At 35.5% G+C, this 15,975-nt stretch overlaps 1 protein-coding gene and 2 pseudogenes across 1 annotated transcript; 1 reads left to right on the forward strand and 2 right to left on the reverse strand.

Moving 5' to 3' along the window:
- Positions 1-8,027: 8,027 nt before the first annotated feature.
- On the forward strand, positions 8,028-12,047 carry LOC127117976 (uncharacterized). Its single transcript, XM_051048106.1, has 3 exons — positions 8,028-8,312; positions 9,423-10,727; positions 11,593-12,047. The coding sequence occupies exons 1-3, from the start codon at positions 8,130-8,132 to the stop codon at positions 11,818-11,820; spliced, it is 1,716 nt and encodes a 571-aa protein (XP_050904063.1). The 5' UTR covers positions 8,028-8,129; the 3' UTR covers positions 11,821-12,047.
- Positions 12,048-12,128: 81 nt separating this feature from the next.
- LOC127117977 (lysM domain receptor-like kinase 3) lies at positions 12,129-15,322 on the reverse strand (annotated as a pseudogene).
- A 282-nt stretch (positions 15,323-15,604) lies between these two features.
- The window catches only part of LOC127121100 (putative UPF0481 protein At3g02645), a 61,686-nt pseudogene continuing 61,315 nt past the window's right edge, over positions 15,605-15,975 (reverse strand).

Raw genomic sequence — 15,975 nt, forward strand, 5'->3', positions numbered from 1 at the left:
TATAAAGTATGTTAACTTAATTTATTTTATTTATTATGTTTTTATTTTGTAATAGTGCTGGACTCACGAGTACTTTCCAACTGTTGGAAAAAGAGGGGAGAATTGGAAACCAGCTGATGATTGTGGTCTTCCTTGAGCGATGAGATGGTCCTATAGGCAAGGAGTCCTGAAGGTTGATGATTTATGACCTATTTTGGACGAGCTGACACTTCCCGACGTCATATGGTGTCCATTTGAGGATCATAGAGCATGGCGTCAGTTTGATGAGTTATGTCTCTACAGGGGGTGTTTGAAGTGGGGTGACACAGTTGTTCCATACTTGCCTGACAGATGTTTACGTCAGTTCGGGTACAAGTAGTATGTTCCATCCCCACCTCTTGATTGTATGATGGTGACTGATATTGATGTTGATTGGATTGATTATCATCAGAGCATTATCACTGTGATCCGTCCAACTACCCTGGCCACCACTCCATCTGATGTAGAAGATGGTTATCTGGAGTGGTATTATTATGTTTCGCATCCACGGTTGGTCCCTCCCCACTGTGACGATCCAAGAGAGGTACCAGTTCCTATTTATGACGTCGGACCATCTGATCCTGATTGGGCTCGTGTATCTATATTGATTCATCGTTATCTGAGACAGGTTAATGCCGAAGAGGAAGATCCACAGTTTGCTGATTTATTTGAAGCTTTGCATATTTCTCGTTCACATTGATTTATGTATTAAGTTTTAGAACTGAATATAATAGACATAATATAAAATTCATGTTTTGATTACATATTCATGTTTTGAGTACATATTCATGCTAATATAGGCGTAAGTAATTACCAATGTTGTAGATGTCCTGCAAATCCTAACATCCAATACGTTGCTGTATGAGAGCGAAACTTCTTCCAATCTAATGTGACCGGTGGCAACAGAAACCCCTCTTTCATGTTAACCTGATAAAGTGAAATAATTAAAATATTAAGTCATATAAAATATTAAGTGAAATAATTAAAATATTAAGTCATATAAAATAACTTGTCATACAAAATACGTACCCAAACCCAATGATTTTGGTTAACAACATTATAGCGATTCGCTATCAAGTAACCCATATCTGGTAGAGTCAACCAATTTTCAGGAGGCTGTGAACCAAAGGATTCTATCATCAAAGATTCTCTCACTTCTGACAACCGATTAGAAAATAACTTGTCATACAAAGTTAACCTATCCTTGTCTATTATTTCCAACCCCAACTCTCTGCGAACCATTGGCCAACCATCCTCACCATATCCATGCAATGATGCAATGACTCAAATCCACAATTACCATTTGATTCAACATTAACTACATCTTCAATGTATGACCTAATATGATTAGGAAATTGAAGAGTGAATTGTGGTTGCTTCTTTGATAATTTTAACTTCTTCGAAGTCTGTGATGGCTGAGATTGCCTTTGTGAAGATTGCGATGCCTTATCAACATACTCATGATACGAAGGGTCCCTATAAACATCATATTTTGCTGGGTTTTTTTCCCTTTCTTCTTCACTCCTCCTTTGGTTTTTAGTTTCTCGGGTGGTGGACACAATGGAGTCATTGTTGGGTATGCTAGTTCACATACCATACTCTTTAATGCCCTTTTCCCAGTAACATCTAATGACCTAAATCGTTTCCATAATTCATCCATTGCATAAGCCATATCCACCTCTGATCCATCATCTGCACCTACCTCTAACTCAACTTCCATAGTTAGTTTCCTCCAATGAACATGAACAACATCTATGGGTATCGGTATACCACCTAGTGCGTATCTTCCTAACTCACAAGCACAAGGTAACCCATAAGATGTTCTAAGAGTACAACCACATATTTGCCTGTTAGTTCCAACATAATCAACTCTCAATAACTCTTCAGCAATACGTTGTAATACCCCAAAATTTACCCTTCATTTTTCCTGGAAGCATGGGATTATGTTTTACACTTCATTAGCATCATATTAGGTCATACTCATTGCATACTGCATTAGTGACATGGAGATCAGGTTTTGATCGATCACTCCTTAACAGAAGGAGCCCACACAAAGCAAGATTGAGAATTGGACTTCATTTTCTAAGTATACAAGTCTCAAGGGTCTAAGGGGGGTCCAAGTATCTTATTATGGTCCTTAGTTCATCAGTGAAGGATTCAAAGCTATCAGAGTGTTCATCTGGATTTAATCAGAAATTAGGGTTTCATGGCTACCTGCAACAGGCAATGTTTGGTTGGAAGTAGAGGAGCTCATCCATGTCATGATTAGAGAGGCATCTTGGCCTAGGAAGATTCACAATTATCTCAGAAAGATTCATTGGCAATCAGTGCAATCAGTTCCTGATCATTTTGCCCTAAAACTAGGGTTTGGTATAAAATCAGTTTATTTCTGATTCTTTAGGTGAAACTCTTTTCCATGGCCCTCCATATATCCACAAGGGTCTACATACAAAAAATCAGCTCTTTATTTGAGCTAGAAGTGCTTCAATTGATCAATGGAATCGGGAATCAGACAGTTTGGGAAAAGTCAATTGTGGGGCCAGAAAAGTCAACTCCTGACATTTTGAGAGTGAAATCTCAAAATCCATGCCTAGGGGATCCTACATGTGAAATTTGATCAAGGTTGGATCATGGATTCATCATTTAATCGGGAATTGGAAAAGTTACTTAATTTGGAAATGGTTGACTTTCCATTTAGGGCAAGTTTTCATGATCGTTGCACTCACTTTAAGCCCATTTTGCATCAAGATAAAAGCTCCATTTGAAAATTTCTCCAACTTGAAAGTTGTTCCTCTTGTTCCAAGATTTCTAGAGATATAAAGTTTGCTCCATTTGGATTAGGATTGAGAAAGTTATGCTTAGTCAAAGTGAGACATTTTTTTAGGACACTTAGAAAAATTTCTAAGTCCAAAATCTTCAAAATTTGTCAAGACTTTTTGGCCAGTTTTCCTGCACTTCAAGGAATTATTTGAAAATACTTTCTTCACAACAATTGTACCTTGCCATGTCCTATTTCACATCCTTTTGGAATCATCTCATTTGGATCCATGGTTTGAGAGATACATTCATTTTAAGTGGGCACCATGACTTGATTTTCTAGGCAGATTTTGGGCCTGGCTGGCCCAATCAGATTTTCTAAGCATGCTGCACAAACCAGTCACGTTTTTTTTACCTCTTTTGGCCATGCATTAGACATCCATTCACTTAAGTTTGGCCCAAAATAACAACATTTTACATCTCATTTCACACTTTTATTCTTATGGATAAATCACTTATTAAAAAGCCCATGAGAACACCTAATCCACCCTATTTAAGAAGCTGAAACCCTAACCCTAAAAGAGCATTGGAATTTCGTGGCAAGGAAGCAAAGCTTCATCACATATCCATTCCACTTCTATTTTCCATTAGGTAATCATCTCTTCCATGGCCATGTTTTGATATATCTACGCTTGCTTACCATGTTCATCACCATTAATCCTTCCATTTTCATATTTCTTTTTCTTATTTAAAATATTTTTTTCGTCCATAAAATTACCCAGAAATATTTTTCACTCTTCTTAACGTTTTATTTTCGTATTTTTTTAATATTAATATTTTATTTTAATTATTTATTCTAAATGGTCCATTTTAACACACTTTTTTATTGATTTTATTTTTATGACTTAAAATTATTGTTAGCATTTGATTTTTGGGATGAAGGTTGACCACTGTCTCATGGTCAAACTGACCTTTTCTTGGAATTTTATTTCACATTTTCAATTTATTTTAGATTTATTTTTGACCCAGTTTGGTTGGTTGACTTTTAATTTGACTTCTGTTTTATTTTAATTAATTCACGTACCAATTTTTATTATTTTTAAAATCTTTTTGGGGGATGGTGATGTACTGACCCCACCTTATTTAATTTAATTTTTCATAATTTTCTTGATTATTTTACTATTTATTCTTGATTTATTTCTAACCTACTCTCATTAATTGACTTTTGGTTTGACCTCTGTTTTATTTTAATTAATTTATGTACCAATTTTCGTAATTTTTAAAATCTTTTTGGGGGATGATGATGTCCTGACCCCACCTTATTTAGTTTAATTTTTCATAATTTTCTTGATTAATTTACTATTTATTCTTGATTTATTTCTAACCTAGTCTTATTAATTGACTTTTGGTTTGACCTATGTTTTGTTTTAATTAATTCACGTACCAAATTTCATTATTTTTAAAATCTTTTTGGGGGATGATGATGTCCTGACGCCACCTTATTTAGTTTAATTTTTCATAATTTTCTTGATTAATTTGCTATTTATTTGTTATTTTTTAAGTTGACTTGAATTTTAAGTTGACTTCTTTATGATCGATGTTTGACTTAGGGATTGCTTATGGCAATTGAAGAGATCTTTTGATCCTCCCTTATTCATCTCATATGCCATGTATTAGAGGCCTTTTACCTTGATTTTATTTGGTCCTTACCTCATTTCCTGATTAAATTATTCAGTGGACCCTTCGTGTGTATATTTTCATCTGTTTGATTCATCTGTTATCTTTTATACTTGTTTCTCTCATTCATGCTTTATATTGCTTGATTATTTAACATGTTCATACTCCCATGCATTGTTTAAATGCTCCATTATTTGATTCTTTGGTTTGATCATATATTGTTTATTTATCCGATCTGATTGATAATTGTTGCCTACTTGTATGATGTATGAGGCATATATTCTTATTGTTTGTTTGCCATGAACAATCCCCATTCATGACAAATGTACCCCTCTCCCATAAAGTGTATAATATTTATTTCTTTATTTCTTTAGTCACCTGTTAATACAAGAATTAAAACGAACATCCGATAACCATTTCAAAATAAGATCAAAAGCTCGATCCAACGTCGAGTAATCATTTTCAAAACTTAACAGAACCAGCACGCATTCATCCATCCTCTTGTAAGTCGATTGAATCAGGCATCGCCATCTACCTGTAAGTCGATTGCCTCCGGCATCGCCATCTACCCTTATCCGTAACTCCTCTCTGCGCTCCATCCGTCGACTCTTGTTCCGTTTAGGTAGCACCCATTAGGTAGAACCCTTTGTATGATAACATAAGTAGAATTCCCTTATTCTTTGCATGCTAACATTAGGAAGATGTTCCCCTTTGTAAATCCTAACACATAGGTCCATATTGCATGACAACTCTAGAGCAGAGCTTCCCCACTTTTAGACCTTCCGTGCGTCTCCGATCTTGTGGCATGTCAGTCCGTTCTATTGCAAAGAGGTAACTGCCTAAGACTCGATTCAGCGAGCTGCAACACCTACTGCTAGGACGTTGAACACATTGCCCACCCTCCTTTGACACAGCTGGTGTCCTCTTTTGTAAGTCCATGTTCAGATGACAATCCTTAACCCCTAGTTAGCCGAACTATGTTTTGCTCTGATTCTCATTCCAGATGAGATACGTAGGCATAAGACGCGACGTCTTACCGAGCACACTTCTCTTTAACCCATAGGTAGCTGAGCTACGAAGACTCTGATTCTCATACTCAGATGAGATACGTAGGCAGTGGATGCGACATCCTTGCGAGTCATTTTCTTTTAACCTTCCTTTTAGTAAATAGTACTTTAGATATACCTACACCTTTAGACTAGAACAACACTTATGAAAAGGGCTCCCTAGGAGTACCTAGGATGTTTTGGGTGCTTAAAACCTTCCCATTGCATAACCAACCCCCTTACCTAGATCTCTGACATTTTTACTAGTTTTTGATTCGATAAAACTTTTAGGTTTTTGTTCGATTTCTAACCATTCCTTTGGATAAATAGAAGTGCGGTGGCAACTCGACTTGTATGGTTTACCTTGGATTTAGTCGATATCTCTAATGGTAACGAATACCCTGCTACATACGTCTCAAAGCAGCTCGAGATACGGAACCACGCAAATAACCATAAACGGGACTTATGTGCGCGTGCTCAACTTCGTAAAAACTCTTTTGAAAAGAAGCTCTAATGTTTCCCAGTTGTAACCTCAAGTTGTTATTCATAGCTTCCCAACATTTGACCGTGTCACCTATACTGTTTCCTAACATCTGCTTTAACTTTCAATGAGCAGATTCAACACTAAAAGTATTGAAAATAACAGATAAAATATACATAAAAAAATATCACATATAAAAATAACACATAAACGATTATAACACGTACCGATTAGTCGTTGTGTTACCCAAATGTAGCACTCGATTAATCCATGCTCCAACAAATCTATGTCTATGTGGAGTCAACCATGTGTCTTTCACATAATTAATAAATCCACTATAATCAACACATGCTTGCTCAAGTTGATGCAACTGTTGACCATACTCAACCTCATCACTAGCCCAAACAACTTCCATCCATAATGTGTCTATCGTCTTTTGCAGGTCATTCATCACCTGTTGTTTGCATTTGGCACCAACGTTTTTGTTAATGTAAAATCTACATAGCAAATTAATCGACCTGGGAAACACAATTTCAATTGCTTTCATCAAAGCAAGATCTCTATCTGTCAAAATCACTTGTGGACACAAGTCTTTCTTCACAAACAACTCTTTTAGTTTCTCCAATACCCAACAAAAATTCTCTGTCTGCTCAGACTCCATATACGCAAATGCAACAGCAAAAGTCAACTCGGTTGATATCATGCCATCAATTTCAAACAAAGGTTGTCTATATTTGTTTGTCTTGTAGGTGCTATCCATAACTAACACAATCGGAAAAATATTCAACAACTTAACTGAATCAGGATGGGCCCAAAATATCTCTCTCACAACTTCCGAGTCATCCTTTTTTCTACTCCAATACACATAGCCTGCATCCTCAATAAGCTTAAACAAATATTGTATCTCACTTCTAGGACCTCTTATCTCTTTTTGTATCACACTCTTATGCTTGTATACTTGGGTAATCCGAGTGACATTCTCAGGATCTCGGTCTTGCAAGGAAAGTAATATGTGTCTAGGTGGTACATGTCTCTTTGTCAAATTAACGACATGTTGCTTCTCATCTGTGGTCAACCTACCAATGAAGGAATGACCTTCTAATCTATTAGGTAAACCATGATTATGTAACCCACATTTTACATCAATCTTCCAACCAGACCCATCTTTCGCCGGAGTCGACCTGATTTTAAATGGGCATCCACATTTCTTGGACACACTTTAGGTTCCACTATCAGTACTCTTGTGTTTCCCACCTTTATCACAACCAAATATTAATTTGTTACTTCTCCCTCTCTTCCCTGTTTCAGTATCTGAACGACTGATAATAACATTTACTTTATTATCGATTCTAACCTCTTTAGTCCATCTGATCACCTCTTCCCGTGTACCAAATCTTTCAGTCGTTATAAACGCATCAGAAGTATCTACACATATTTGGGGAAGATTTTCCATTCCTGCACAATAATTTTTTTTAAAAAAAAAAATGCAAACCGAAAGTCTTCAAAAAAGAGTTCCGGAATACATAAAACACAAACCAGAAGACTTCTTCAAAGAGTTCCGGTATGTGTCACTTTGTTTACCGGAACTCTTTCAAGAAGTGTTCCGGAACGTGTCTTTTTTATTAAAGAACCAGAACTCTTTCTTGAAGTCTTCCGGTTCACTACTTGGTGTGTTCCGGATGTCTTTTGTGAAGTCTTCCGGTTTGGAAAAAATACATACCGGAAGTCTTTTTCCAGGAGTTCCGGTGCGAGGGTGGAATGTGTAGTTTTTGGAAGTTTCAACTAAATGGTAAAAATGAAATGGTAAATTGGTTAAAACCAGTTAGGATAAAATTGGTATTTTTGAAAAATTATAGGGGTATGAGGCTAAACGTAGGGGTACGAAGTAAAATTTTCTTTTTAGAGTGTCAATAAGAAATTTCTAAAAAAATAGTGGGCTTTCATGAAAACCCATTGGATTCACAGGGCCCACGAAGAAAGGCCCAGATCATTCTAGAACAAGAAAATAAGCCATCGCACAACAACTCAAATAAAAAACTCTCAATTCAATACTTAAAAGTTAATCGATTCTTAATCAACAATCACAAATCAGAAACTCTTCTCATTTTCGTAACCAACACGAACTTACGACAACACGAAACACCGAGAAAATGGATTTTGAACTGAGAAGAGCGAGAGAGAAGATAGAGAAAGAGCAGAAGGAAAGAAAGGAGAAAGCGAGATGGAGAGTTCAGAAGGAGAAGAAAGCCAAAGAAGATGCTCGTATTCAAAGGGAAGCCATTGAAGCTGCTCAACGATCTCGTCGTATTGATGCCGCTGAAGCTCAACTCAAGGTATAATCAAATCCCTCTTTTCACTCTTTCGCTTTTCTATGAATGCGATCATCAATGGATCCTTCGAATTGATCGAAATCAATTATTAGTATGATTCGATAATCTGAGACGTGAAATTAGGGAAATGGAAGCATTAGGTTTCGATAATGGAAGATGGATATCTCTGTCTTCAAGTTTTGCGGGTCTAGGGTTTAGTATAGTTATTACTCATGAGTTTTATGTAATGTAGAAATGAAGTTCAATTCTATTGATTATTCAATTTCTATGTTTTTGTTGGCTTTTCAATTTATTTATTTATTCTTTTGTAAGGATTGGAGCATGTCTAATCATGATCTAGTGTGATTAGCTGATTATGTTACCGAACAAATTGCGAATAATTCTGTCTTCCTTTTGTTGTTTTTTTAAAAAAAAATTGTTTATACAACAACATCTTTAATTTCATCTTGTATAAAAATGTGCATTAGGTTACAATTATGTTCGATATTGTTCTATTCTAATTATGGAGATTTTGATATTACCCATACTGGTCTGTGCCCCCAACTCAAGAGAAGCTTCTGAATATGTATGGTGGTGTGATTGTCATCAAACTTTAAGAAACCATATCATACTAAAGCATAAGTAAGCTGTTCGGTATATGATGCAGTCCTTCAAACTATAACCCTTTATGGTTAAACGAGGCATATTATGTGCCAAGAAGTAATTTTATTGAATAATAGGGTAATGAATGAAGCGTTGAGCTCTTGACTGGTTAATCAATGAGTATATGTGACAAATGAGCATCACCCAGAATAACTATGCTTACAAGTATAGGTCCTTGAATGGTTTTTTATCTATAAGACTGTACCAATCAGTTGCAATATTATAACCGTCTGGTCTATTGTTTTTCTTTCTTTCATTATTTTACCTTTAATGCGTTTGAAATTTGAAATGTATAATTGTATTTGTTAGTCCTTACCCACTGCTGATATAGATAAACTTGCCAATCTACAAGTATGAATGTCAGTTTATCATACATTGCGGTCTATGGGTGCTATCAGTTAATCGTATGCCTAACTTTTTAATGTGACAATACTAAATGCACGATTCCTTGATTTACTTTGCTCAATTCAGGCTGACCAACAGATGCAAGAAAACCTACTTGCTGGGAGGGGAATTGTTTTTTATCGTTTACTAGAAGCTGTCCCTTATCAAGGTAGTGGAGATAAGATCAAATTGCCTCCTTCTTGTTTTACAGACTTGTCTGATCATGGAGCTCTTGATAAGGGACCAATGTACTTTCAGTTATCGTTAACTCACAAGGATGGATCTTCAGGCACTCAAGGTACTGACGAGGAGAAAACGGGAACCACCCATTCAGGAGTTTTAGAATTCACTGCTGATGAAGGTTCAGTGGGTCTTCCTCCTCATGTATGGAATAATTTGTTTTGTGAAGGTTCTATTATGGAATCTCCATTGGTGGAAGTCCGGTATGTTTGGCTTCCAAAAGGGACTTATGCGAAACTTCAACCTGAAAGAGTAGGATTTTCTGATTTGCCAAACCATAAAGCTATCCTCGAAACAAGTCTTCGGCAGCATGCTACTCTTTCTCAAGGTGACATTTTCATTGTAAACTATGGAGAACTTGAATACAAATTAAAGGTGCTTGAGTTAAAACCTTCTTCAAGTGTATCTGTTTTAGAAACAGATATTGAAGTCGACATAGTTGATCCGATTGAATTCTCAGAACAGACTCATCAACATGTTTTAATTCCAGTTGTATTTCGGACGCCACAATCTGGAACAGTAGAAGAAGGAAAGTTTGTGTATTACAAGTTTTCAATAGACAATGACACTTGGGAGAAAATTTCTAGTGGGAGTTCTAGTATCGAGGTCAAATTAGAATCAGAGACAAATGAGGGAGACACTGATCTTTTCATTTCTAGACATCCTCTCATATTTCCTACACGACACCAGCATGAGTGGTCTTCCCATGATATTGGATCAAAGACTTTGATTCTCAGTTCTAAAGATAAAAACTTGGCTGCGGGGACTTACAGCGTTGGTGTATACGGCTTTAAAGGATCAACCAAGTACAAGCTATCAGTCACGATTGAAGATAACTTAAACCAAAAATTGGGTCAGCAAGCATCATCTTCTATGTCATCCATGGAATTGGATACTGAACAATGCAGGAATTGCAGGCATTACATACCCTCAAGGACTATTGCACTACATGAAGCTTACTGTAGCAGGCACAATGTTACATGCCAGCATGAAGGGTGTGGAGTTGTTCTTAGAATCGAGGAGTCCAAAAATCACATTCATTGTAACAGGTGTGGTCAAGCTTTCCAGCAGGCAGAATTGGAAAAACACATGAAAGTTTTTCACGAGCCACTTAAATGCCCTTGCGGAATAGTACTTGAGAAAGAGCAAATGGTAAGTTGCCTATCTCACACCCTTGTCTATTGTAGTTTTACTTTTTTATTGTTCTTTCTTTTTTTCTGTTTTCTAGTTTCATTGTTTGATATTGTTCTTTTGGTGTTATGTTCCAAGTCTTTCACTGGAAGTAGAAAACAGATGTGTTTTATGTTCATTGCTTAAACTATAGTTCTTTTGATTTGTTGTCTATTTACATAAAACTTGTGTTTTTCTTATGGTTTTACTAGCAAATGTGATATAGCTATTATTGGATGTTTTAATCTTTCAGTCAGTATGCAATTAATGTCCTTGTTAATTATAGAAAAAACTCAATCTGACAATCTGAAATCTGAATTCATAAGAAATATGTTCAAACCATTATTTTCATTATCTTATGATACATACTAGTCGTCTCTAGATTCGATACAAAATTGAGCCCAATTGATATGAATCCCCAGGGTATATCTATTTTGGACACGAATCTCATATGGAGTCCCAATTCATTATAGATTTACTATGATGGATTTCATGGATAAGCCTCTTCTCTTTTGGGCCTGGCCGTCCTTCTATTTCAATGAATGGGTTGACTGATGAATCACTACTTAAACTTAGTGTGGTAGATACTTTTTTGTAATGTTTGTATAGCTACCCACTTTTCTTGTCATTTTATTTATGATTTGAATCTTGAACCAATTTAATGTCCTTATGTGATATATCAACTTATAAATTTGCAATGTCATTTGTTTTCACTTTAAGTTGGTAATTATTATGTGATGTTTTTATTGGTAATTATTATATGATTCATAAAATAGTCTTCTGATTCACAATTAGAAATCTGACTATCCGACTAAGAAGTTTCAATTTTTTATTTTAATTTTTGTAGGTGGAACATCAAGCATCAGTTTGTCCCTTGCGACTAATTCCATGCCGGTTTTGTGGTGATATGGTTCAAGCTGGAAGTTCTGCCATGGATGTGCGTGACAGATTAAGAGGATTGTGTGAGCATGAGAGTGTTTGTGGGTCAAGGACTGCACCCTGTGATTCTTGTGGACGTTCAGTAATGTTGAAGGAGATGGACATACACCAGATTGCTGTTCATCAAAAAGGCTAATTCTGATGCACTCTCTGTTGTGAAGGATTGCATCTGGGTAATCATCATATAGAACTTAAAAGAAAGATGAATCGTTTGTATGTATGTATTGGTTGGCCACCATGGGTTCGCACCCAGTTGTGGATGTGTTGTGTTACATTGTTGATCTTGTTATTCAATATGCACCAAATTATGATTCTTTGTAGAAAATGTTTATTTCATCTTATAAAATATGTGTTTGAGAACAAGTATTATGCATTATCATAACAAAAACTAGAGAAAGTAAAATGATTTCCAGAGTCTTCTCTTATATTAAGCTTTGCTGCTAGCTAACATTGGTCTAGACCAGTCATGCTCTTCGGTTCCACACTTTCATTCTAATTAAAGATAAATTATGTATTCAAATTTCAATATACTATCATCAACATTTTGTATGATTTTTTCTTTATGTTTTCTTCTCTTATAATAAGCTTTACAACCAGTACAAGATAAAATTGTATTAAGTTTTACAGTGGAATTTCAATTTTGATCATCATGCTCCACAATGGGACTCAATGCTTCACTACCTCTCATACTTCCATCATCAATAGTAGAATTTAGTTTCATTAGAGAAACCACAACAGCTCTCATTCTCGGGCGCCCTTTCGGATCTCGATTTGTGCAATCCTTGGCAAGCTGTGCCATCTGCAAGTGAAAAAACAGGTAAAGCTTGTATGATACTTAAATTAGAAACAAAGAAAATGTTAAATGATTCATAAATATATACCTTGCTTATAGAATCAATAGAATAGTTATCTCCTAGCCTTGGATCCACCAGCTTTCTTAGACCTTCTATATAATCTCCCTCTCCATCAATAACTTCATCAAACTGACATACATATCATCATAACTTAGATTTATATAACTATAAATAAGGTTATGAATCGAGAAATGAAAATCAATTACCAAAGTTACAAGGCTCTTGTATTCATCAACAGACTCATTAGTCTTAATCTCAAGACTTTCGAACTCGGTACTAGGTTTATCAGTCTTGATCACAGCTGCTTTAGCAGAAATTAGTTGATAAAGAACAACTCCAAAAGCATATACATCTATCTTGCGAGAAATACGTCCATATGCATTTCTACATAAAAGTGAATGGTAAAATTAAACTAAGTGGACTAACTCGACTAAGATCTCAAAACTTCAAATTCGATCATCAACTACGTAAAAAGAAAACAGAATTTGTCATACTCCGGGGGCATGTAACCGAATGTGCCTGCCACATGAATAGTGTTATCTGTTGAACTTGCAACATCAGTAAGCTTGGTTAATCCAAAATCTGCAATCTGTAATAGGAAACAATATGCATATGATCTCTCACAAGGAAAATAGTAAGAACTAAGAAGCTTTCGCAAAAGTACTATATACCTTCCCAGTGAAGTTTTCATTTAACAAAATATTGTCCGATTTTATGTCGCGGTGGATATATACAGGAACCGAATGATCATGAATATACTCAAGACCTCTCGCCACATCGAGAGCAATTTGTAACCTCGTAGACCACGACATTGGTTCTCTCTCTGAAAATAGTTCCACTTGATTTTTTTATGCTCAAGTTACATTAATGAAACATCATTGAAAATAGATATTCTTAATGTTATGACCTGAATTATGTAGATGTTGGCTTAAGTTTCCATTGTCCATGTATTCATATACAAGAAATAGAAAACCCTCAACACAATATCCAATCAAGTGTACCTATTTGAACATACAGTAGATAGATATAGATTACAAACTTACATTGTATAATTCTCTATGTTCAAACACACGCACGCGCACACACATACCAGGTTCCAGTGATGAACACTTGTTAAGACTTTGAGTTCAGCAAGAAATTCTCTTGTTGCTTGGACCTTCATCTTTTTTATTGCAGTTTTCTGTGTAATTGTTAGTTTAAAACAAGTTTTCTTTCAAATGATCAACGCAGAGTAAATCTCACAATGCTATGATTACAAACCTTCCCTCTAAGTTCTGCGTAATAGACCGTGCCAAATCCACCTTGACCAATTTTACTATCCAAGCTGAAGTTATTTGTAGCCTTTGCTAGTTCTTGATATGAAAACTCTCTTGACTTTTCCATCATAACTCCTGTAAGGCTAGTAGCGTGCCCACTGGATCCCGAAGTTTCACATCCTAAGACATCACCAGAAATAGAAGAAACAACTATCCGCATGATTAACTTGTTTTCATAAGCTATCCTAGAAATTTATTGACGTAAATAAACAATTCACGAACATGTTATAAATTATTTTCATAAGCGCTTTCGAATAGTGATACAGGTGTTCATATCATAAGAATATGAATACGAGAGATATACATTACCATTTCGAGTTGAAAGAGCCATAGAAGTTTCTTGCTGTATAGTTTTCTTTTCTTCCTTCTTTTCGAAGTATCTGACATAGATAAACATAACAAACAATAGAAGCCCAAATATTCCTGCTATAGATATACCAACAGTTGCACCCTTAGGAAAACCTGCTTATATAGAAAGAAATTTAGGATCACAAGAAGCATTGACCTTCTTTATATTCTCGTATTTTTTATGAACAAGCATCATAATAACAATTCAGAAGGCCAAACCTGTTCTGCAAGAGAGAAAAATGGAAGTTAGAAAATTACATGAGGCAATATTTACTTCTATAACGCGCATGAACAGTGAGACATTCAAAGTTACCAACCTAGGATACAAGGAAACATAATGTCCATTTTGATCTGTAAGTGACAACATGTGTCAGCGTAAGATCCAACCATTTGTATCAAACACAGTTGAGCAGAAGACCGAAAGTTGATGGAAGAAAAGTAGAAAATTCATACCTCTTCCCGGAATGAACACTATCCCACTCCCTTTGCTGAAATTGACGTCAGGATTGAAATTCTGTATCAACCCTTCATCAAGTTTAGACGCGTTCGCAATCTTCTCAAGAGAATCCGTAGACCTTAACGGATAAGTAATAAACAAGCCATAATCCTTTGAAATCTGGCTATTCCCACAAGAACAATTCACAGTGACATTAACCTTGGCCTTAATAGGTATATGATTTGGATGATAACTATTGAACTTTTGCAAAACTTGAACTGAAGTCAAACTTGCATAATAAGAATTTGCAATCAAATCATAACTATCTCTTTCATTTGCTGTGTATTCAAACACATGTCCCAAGAATTCACCTCCAATACAGTCACATGGGAATGGAATGTTGACTCTAGAATAGGAAAAGATATTAGCACGATTGGATAATATGTCTCTATTGTATCTGATTAAAACATCAGAAGAATTGAAGGCTGACACAATTTTTGATTGCATAAAGTTTGTTATATTTTGGAGTTTAAATGCAGGCATGACATGGTAAGAAGCTAAAGCTATATCACACCCCTTCACACACTTGGATTCCACTTTGGAAAAAAAACACTCCAAAAACAGAAACAATAGTAAGCTAAATATTAGTTTCATTTAGTCAATAAGAAAGAGAGAAAATGAAAATGGCTGCTGAGGGAAAATAAGAAGCAAATCAAGAGTTTGTTTTGTGAATGTAAATTGATATGCACACCTTTTAGATGTTAGGAATGCATGTTTGACTAGAGAATGTGGAGGGAACATTGTAATGGTTGGTTGGAATAAGAGTTGACATGTTACTAAATAACTCATTCATATACTGAAAATGTCAAAGAATGTTCTTGTATCACTATTAAGAATCTAAGTATCAAATATTCTGACGAAAAAAACAAACCAAATCCCCTCCCTTGGAAAATTCCAAATGTTAGTTTAGTCATCTACAACCAAAATCGGAAGCCTAAGAACACCTAGATCAAATGAAACGTCTTTGAGGCTCCATGTTTTGCTTTTCTTGAAGCTCTACTGCTGATCGAATAATCTCTTCTCCTGCTTCTAAAGTTAGTCAGTTTCTTTTTGTTGCTTTGGGCATGTGTGTTCGGTGACTTGGTCCTTGTTGAATTAGGCTTTTTCTATACATGTCCAATATGTGCATGCATTTTCCTATGTTTTTATAGAAACTAGTAAAGGACTCGTGCGTTCGCACGGGTCGCGCAAGTGCAATAATTTATTTTAAAAAAATTAAAATATATATATATGGTTGGATAAACGTATACAAATTTATTGCATAAGAGTTTTTTTTA

This window comes from Lathyrus oleraceus, chromosome 2 (genome assembly GCF_024323335.1).
Source record: "Lathyrus oleraceus cultivar Zhongwan6 chromosome 2, CAAS_Psat_ZW6_1.0, whole genome shotgun sequence".
Lineage (NCBI taxonomy): Eukaryota > Viridiplantae > Streptophyta > Magnoliopsida > Fabales > Fabaceae > Lathyrus > Lathyrus oleraceus.